The sequence below is a fragment of the Podarcis raffonei genome, chromosome Z (genome assembly GCF_027172205.1).
Source record: "Podarcis raffonei isolate rPodRaf1 chromosome Z, rPodRaf1.pri, whole genome shotgun sequence".
NCBI classification, from domain to species: domain Eukaryota; kingdom Metazoa; phylum Chordata; class Lepidosauria; order Squamata; family Lacertidae; genus Podarcis; species Podarcis raffonei.
Genome location: NC_070621.1, coordinates 566,957 through 574,456, shown reverse-complemented (window position 1 = coordinate 574,456; position 7,500 = coordinate 566,957). Strand labels below are relative to the sequence as shown.

Genomic DNA, 7,500 nt, shown 5'->3' with positions numbered 1-7,500 from the left:
CTCTCATTGTCCTTCTCTCTCTCCCTCTCCTTCCTTCCTTCCTTCCTTCCTTCCTTCCCTCTCTCTCTTTCCCTCTTTCTTTCTTTCTCTCTCTTTCCCTCTCTCTCTCCCCATGAGAAGGTCCTATGGAGAACAGTCTGGTTGTCCTTCCTTCCTTTCTTCCCTCCCTCCTTCCTTCCTTCCTTCCTGCTCTCTCTATCCCTCTCTCTTTTTCTCTCCTTCCTTCCTTCCTTCCTTCCTTCCTTCTCTCTCTCTTTCCCTCTTTCTTTCTTTCTTTCTTTCTCCCTCTCTCTATCTCTCTTTCCCTTCCTTCCTTCCTTCCTTCCTTACTTCCTTCCCTCTTTCTCTCTTTCCCTCTTTCTTTCTTTCTCTCTTTCTTTCTTTCCCTCTCTCTCTCTCCCTTTCCTTCCTTCCCTCCCTCTGTCTCTCCCTCCTTCCATCCTTCCTTTCTTCCCTCCCTCCTTCCTTCCTTCCTTCCTTCCTTCCTTCTCTCTCATTGTCCTTCTCTCTCTCCCCTTCCTTCCTTCCTTCCTTCCTTCCTTCCCTCCCTCTCTCTCTCTCCTTCCTTCCCTCTCTCTTTCCCTCTTTCCCTCTTTCCCTCTTTCTCTCTTTCCCTCTCTCTTTCCCTCTCTCTCTCCCCATGAGAAGGTCCTATGGGACTCCTGGCCTCAGGCCATCCATAATCTGGTCTCATCTGGAGATCAATACATGGATCAGGTCAACCCTGAGAAGGTTCTTCATGCCAACCATAATCTGGTCTTATCTGCTGATGGTCACATGACATGGGGTCAACCAGGAGAAGGTCCTATGGGACTCCTGGCCTCAGGCCATCCATAATATGGTCTTATCTGGAGATCAATACATGGATGAGGTCAACCGTGAGAAGGTTCTTCAGGTCAACCATAATCTTTCTCTCCCCCTGGCGCTCTCTCTCTCCCTCCCTCCCTCCTTCTCTCTCTCTCTCTTTCTTTTTCTCTCCTTTTCCCTTCCTTCTTTCCTTCCTTCCTTCCTTCTTTCTCTCTCTCCCTCCCTCCCTCCTTCTCTCACTCTCTTTCTTTTTCTCTCCTTTTCCCTTCCTTCTTTCCTTCCTTCCTTCCTTCTTTCTCTCTCTCCCTCCCTCCCTCCTTCTCTCACTCTCTCTTTCTTTTTCTCTCCTTTTCCCTTCCTTCTTTCCTTCCTTCCTTCCTTCTTTCTCTCTCTCCCTCCCTACCTCCTTCTCTCACTCTCTCTTTCTTTTTCTCTCCTTTTCCCTTCCTTCTTTCCTTCCTTCCTTCCTTCTTTCTCTCTCTCCCTCCCTCCCTCCTTCTCTCTCTCTCTCTTTCTTTTTCTCTCCTTTTCCCTTCCTTCTTTCCTTCCTTCCTTCCTTCCTTCTTTCTCTCTCTCCCTCCCTCTATGCCTCTATCTCTCTCTTTCTCCTTCCTTCCTTCCCTCCCTCTCTCTCTTTCCCTCTTTCTTTCTTTCTTTCTTTCTTTCTTTCTCCCCTTCCTTCCTTTCTTCCCCCCCCTCTCTCCTTCCTTCCTTCCTTCCTTCCCTCCCTCTCTCTCTCTCCTTCCTCCCTCCCTCCCTCTCTCTCTCTCTCTCTCCTTCCTTCCCTTTCTCTCTTTCCCTCTTTCTTTCTTTCTCTCCCTCTCCCCTTCCTTCTTTCCCTCCTCCCTCCCTCCCTCCCTCCTTCCCTCTTTCTCTCTTTCCCTTTCCTTCCTCCTTCCTTCCTTTCTTCCTTCCTTTCTTCCCTCTCTCTCTCTCTCCTTCCTTCCTTCTCTCTCTCCCTCCTTCCTTCCTTCCTTCCTTCCCTCTCTCTCTCTCTCTCTCTCTCTCTCTCTCTCCTTCCTTCCTTCCTTCCTTCCTTCCCTCCCTCCTTCTTTCCCTCTTTCCTTACTTCCTTCCTTCCCTCCCTCTCTCTCTCTCTCTCTCTCCTTCCTTCCCTCTCTCTTTCCCTCTCTCTCTCCTGGCCACATGCCAACCATAATCTGGTCTTATCTGCAGATCAATACATGGTAGAAGGTCTCCCATGAGGAAGGAGGTGGATCAAAGGTCCATCTCAAGATCTCCTGACTTCCTGCCAACTTGACCTTGGCAGGAAGTCCAGGCGGATCAAAGGTCCATCTCAACATCTCCTGACTTCCTGCCAACTTGACCTTGGCAGGAAGTCCAGGCGGATCAAAGGTCCATCTCAAGATCTCCTGACTTCCTGCCAACTTGACCTTGGCAGGAAGTCCAGGCGGATCAAAGGTCCATCTCAACATCTCCTGACTTCCTGCCAACCTTTCCTTGGCAGGAAGTCCAGGCGGATCAAAGGTCCATCTCAAGATCTCCTGACTTCCTGCCAACTTGACCTTGGCAGGAAGTCCAGGCGGATCAAAGGTCCATCTCAAGATCTCCTGACTTCCTGCCAACTTGACCTTGGCAGGAAGTCCAGGCGGATCAAAGGTCCATCTCAACATCTCCTGACTTCCTGCCAACTTTCCCTTGGCAGGAAGTCCAGGAAAAGGAGGCGGATCAAAGGTCCACCTCAAGATCTGACTTCCTGCCAACTTTACCTTGGCTGGAAGCCCAGGAGGACTTCCTGTTCTGATCCTCCTCATGGATCAGGAGGTCCATCTCCCCATCTCTTGACTTCCTGCCAACTTTCCCTTGGCAGGAAGTCCAGGAAAAGAAGGCGGATCCAAGGTCCACCTCAAGATCTGACTTCCTGCCAACTTTACCTTGGCTGGAAGCCCAGGAGGACTTCCTGTTCTGCTCCTCCTCCCGGATCCGAGCTCTATCTCCACATCTCTTGACTTCCTGCCAATTTTCCATCTCAACATCTGACTTCCTGCCAACTCCCCCTGGGCAGGAAGCCCAGAACAAGGAGGTGGACCTTTGATCCAGCTCCAGAACCCGGAGGCGGGCTTCCTGTGGGTCCGCCCCCCGGGTCTATAAAACCGGGAGGCTCTGGAGGACCCATAACCACGTCCATCTTGGAGGAAGAAGGTCCCACCTTGAAGATGAAGCTCTTCCTGTTTGCGGTTCCTCTGGCGTTCTTCTGCCTGGTCCAGGGCTTCTCCGATGACCCTCAGCACCGGGAGAAGGTAAGGGAGGTCCCATGGGTCATCTAGACTGACCCGCTTCTTCCGGGTCCTCCAGCGTCCATCTCTGCCCCCCAACGAGGCTCTCCTTTGTCCCTCCCTCCCTTTCCTTCCTTCCTTTCTTCCATCCTTCCTTCCTTCCTTCCTTCCTTCACTCCTTCCTTCCCTCCTTCCTTCCTTCCATCTTCCTTCCTTCCTTCCTTCCTTCCTCCTTTCACTCCTTCCTTCCCTCCTTCCTTCCTTCCATCTTTCTTTCTTTCCTCCCTTCCCTCCTTCCTTCCTTCCTTCCTTCCCTCCTTCCTTCCTTCCATCTTTCTTTCTTTCTTTCTTCCCTCCCTCCCTCCCTTCCTTCCCTCCTTCCTTCCTTCCATCTTTCTTTCTTTCTTTCTTCCCTCCCTCCCTCCCTTCCTTCCCTCCTTCCCTCCTTCCATCTTTCTTTCTTTCTTTCCTCCCTCCCTCCCTCCCTTTCCTTCCTTCCTTCCTTCTTTCCTTCCTTCTTTCACTCCTTCCTTCTACCTTCCTTCCATCTTTCTTTCTTTCTTCCCTCCCTCCCTCCCTTCCTTCATTCCCTCCTTCCTTCCTTCCTTCATCTAGACTGACCCACTTCCTTTGGGTCCTCCAAAGTCCATCTCTGCCCCCCAACTAGGCTCTCTTTTGTCCCTCCCTTTCCTTCCTTCCTTCCTTCCTTCCCTCATGCTCCATCTTGACCACCCCACTTCCTGTGGGGTCCATCTAGATCACCCCACTTCCTGTGGGCTCCATCTAGACCACCCCACTTCCTGTGGGGTCCATCTAGACCACCCCACTTCCTGTGGGGTCCTAGACTGACCCACTTCCTTTGGGTCCTCCCAACGTCCATCTCTGCCCCCCAACTAGGCTCTCTTTTGTCCCTCCCTTTCCTTCCTTCCTTCCTTCCTTCCTTCCTTCCTTCCTTCCCTCCCTCATGCTCCATCTTGACCACCCCACTTCCTGTGGGGTCCATCTAGACCACCCCACTTCCTGTGGGGTCCTAGACCATCCCACTTCCTGTGGGCTCCATCTAGACCACCCCACTTCCTGTGGGGTCCATCTAGACCACCCCACTTCCTGTGGGCTCCATCTAGACCACCCCACTTCCTGTGGGCTCCATCTAGACCACCCCACTTCCTGTAGGGTCCATCTAGACCACCCCACTTCCTGTGGGGTCCATCTAGACCACCCCACTTCCTGTGGGGTCCATCTAGACCACCCCATTTCCTGTGGGGTCCTAGACTGACCCACTTCCTTTGGGTCCTCCAATGTCCATCTCTGCCCCCCAACTAGGCTCTCCTTTGTCCCTCCCTTTCCTTCCTTCCTTCCTTCCTTCCTTCCTTCCTTCCTTCCCACTTTTCTTCCTTCCTTCCCTTATGCTCCATCTAGACCACCCCACTTCCTGTGGGGTCCTAGACTGACCCACTTCCTTTGGGTCCTCCAAGGTCCATCTCTGCCCCCCAACTAGGCTCCCCTTTGTCCCTCCCCTTCCTTCCCTCCTTCCTTCCTTTCCTTCCTTCCTTCCTTCCTTTCTTCCCTCCTTCCTTCCTTCCCTCCTTCCTTCCTTCCCACTTTCCTTCCTTCCTTCCCTCATGCTCCATCTAGACCACCCCACTTCCTGTGGGCTCCATCTAGACCACCCCACTTCCTGTGGGGTCCTAGACCACCCCACTTCCTGTGGGGTCCATCTAGACCACCCCACTTCCTGTGGGGTCCATCTAGACCACCCCACTTCCTTTGGGTCCTCCATAGTCCATCTCTGCCCCCCAACTAGGCTCTCCTTTGTCCCTCCCTTTCCTTCCTTCCTTCCTTCCTTCCTTCCTTCCTTCCTTCCTTCCCTCATGCTCCATCTAGACCACCCCACTTCCTGTGGGCTCCATCTAGATCACCCCACTTCCTGTGGGGTCCATCTAGACCACCCCACTTCCTGTGGGGTCCATCTAGACCACCCCACTTCCTGTGGGGTCCATCTAGACCACCCCACTTCCTGTGGGCTCCATCTAGACCACCCCACTTCCTGTGGGCTCCATCTAATCCACCCCACTTCCTGTGGGCTCCATCTAGACCACCCCACTTCCTGTGGGCTCCATCTAGACCACCCCACTTCCTGTGGGGTCCTAGACTGACCCACTTCCTTTGGGTCCTCCCAACGTCCATCTCTGCCCCCCAACTAGGCTCTCTTTTGTCCCTCCCTTTCCTTCCTTCCTTTCCTTCCTTCCTTCCTTCCTCCCTCCTTCCTTCCTTCGTTCCTTCCTTCCTTCCTTCCTTCCTCCCTCCTTCCTTCCTTCTTTCCTTCCTTCTCTCTCTCTCCCTCCCTCCCTCTCCCTCCTTCCTTCCTTCCATCATTCTCTCTCTCCCCCTCCCTCCCTTTCCTTCCTTCACTTCCCTCCTTCCTTCCTTCCTTCTCTCTCTCTCTCTCTCCCTCTCCTTCCTTCCTTCCTTCCTTCCTTCCCTCCTTCCTTCCCTCCCTCCCTCCCTCCCTTTCCTTCCTTCCTTCCTTCCTTCCTTCCTTCCTTCCTTCCTTCGTTCCTTCCCTCCTTCCTTCCTTCCCACTTTCCTTCCTTCCTTCCCTCATGCTCCATCTAGACCACCCCACTTCCTGTGGGGTCCTAGACTGACCCACTTCCTTTGGGTCCTCCAACATCCATCTCTGCCCCCCAACCAGGCCGAAGGAAGCTGGGCGAACGCGGCCATCTACTCCAACGACCCCAAGGTCCAGAAGCACATGGAGAAGATGAAGATGCTCAAGGTGGACGTCACCTTTGAGGGAGAAGATGTGGTGGTGGAAACTCGCATTCCCACGTAAGGGGGACAGGAAGTGCCTGGCTTGGGACAGGAAGTGGCTGGTTTGGGAGAGGAAGTGCCTGGTTTGGGAGAGGAAGTGGCTGTTTGGGAAGAGGAAGTGCCTGTTTTGGGAGAGGAAGGGCCTGGTTTGGGAGAGGAAGTGGCTGGTTTGGGAGAGGAAGTGGCTGGTTTGGGAGAGGAAGTGCCTGTTTTGGGAGAGGAAGGGCCTGGTTTGGGAGAGGAAGTGGCTGGTTTGGGAGAGGAAGTGGCTGGTTTGGGAGAGGAAGTGCCTGGTTTGGGGTGGGGTGTCCCTGTTTTGGGACAGGAAGGGCCTGGTTTGGGAGAGGAAGTGGCTGGTTTGGGAGAGGAAGTGGCTGGTTTGGGAGAGGAAGCGGCTGGTTTGGGAGAGGAAGTGGCTGGTTTGGGAGAGGAAGTGGCTGGTTTGGGAGAGGAAGTGCCTGGTTTGGGAAGAGGAAGTGCCTGGTTTGGGGTGGGGTGTCCCTGTTTTGGGACAGGAAGGGCCTGGTTTGGGAGAGGAAGTGGCTGGTTTGGGAGAGGAAGTGCCTGTTTTGGGAGAGGAAGTGGCTGGTTTGGGAGAGGAAGTGGCTGGTTTGGGAGAGGAAGTGGCTGGTTTGGGGTGGGGTGTCCCTGTTTTGGGACAGGAAGGGCCTGGTTTGGGAGAGGAAGTGGCTGGTTTGGGAGAGGAAGTGGCTGGTTTGGGAGAGGAAGTGGCTGTTTGGGACAGGAAGTGGCTGGTTTGGGAGAGGAAGTGGCTGTTTGGGAAGAGGAAGTGGCTGGTTTGGGAGAGGAAGTGGCTGGTTTGGGACAGGAAGGGCCTGGTTTGGGAGAGGAAGTGGCTGGTTTGGGAGAGGAAGTGGCTGGTTTGGGAAAGGAAGTGGCTGGTTTGGGGTGGGGTGTCCCTGTTTTGGGACAGGAAGGGCCTGGTTTGGGAGAGGAAGTGCCTGTTTTGGGAGAGGAAGGGCCTGGTTTGGGAGAGGAAGTGGCTGGTTTGGGAGAGGAAGTGCCTGTTTTGGGAGAGGAAGTGGCTGGGTTGAATGGGTTGTCCCTATTTTGGAATAGGAAGTCCCTATTTTGACAGAATGGGGGGTCCCTATTTTGGACCAGGAAGTCCCTATTTTGGAACAGGAAGTCCCTATTTTGGAACAGGAAGTCCCTAGTTTCATGGAATGGGGTTTCCCTATTTTGGACCAGGAAGTCCCTAGTTTGGACCAGGAAGTCCCTAGTTTGGAATAGGAAGTCCCTATTTTGGACCAGGAAGTCCCTAGTTTCATGGAATGGGGTTTCCCTATTTTGGACCAGGAAGTCCCTAGTTTGGACCAGGAAGTCCCTAGTTTGGAATAGGAAGTCCCTATTTTGGAACAGGAAGTTCCTAGTTTCATGGAATGGGGTTTCCCTATTTTGGAACAGGAAGTCCCTGTTTTCATGGAATGGGATGTCCCACTTTTGTAATAGGAAGTCCCTATTTTAGAACAGGAAGTCCCTAGTTTGGACCAGGAAGTCCGTAGTTTGGACCAGGAAGTCCCTAGTTTGGACCAGGAAGTCCCTAGTTTCATGGAATGGGGTTTCCCTATTTTGGACCAGGAAGTCCCTATTTTAGAACAGGAAGTCCCTAGTTTGGACC

At 53.3% G+C, this 7,500-nt stretch overlaps 1 protein-coding gene across 1 annotated transcript in view; it reads left to right on the top strand.

The window, feature by feature from the left end:
- Nucleotides 1-2,932: 2,932 nt before the first annotated feature.
- Nucleotides 2,933-7,500, top strand: part of LOC128406722 (extracellular fatty acid-binding protein-like) — an 8,502-nt gene continuing 3,934 nt past the window's right edge. The window contains exons 1-2 of the mRNA XM_053374328.1: nt 2,933-3,068; nt 5,740-5,876. Coding sequence (XP_053230303.1) covers nt 2,985-3,068; nt 5,740-5,876 — 221 coding nt within the window. The 5' untranslated portion in view covers nt 2,933-2,984. The remainder of the gene's footprint in view (nt 3,069-5,739; nt 5,877-7,500) is intronic.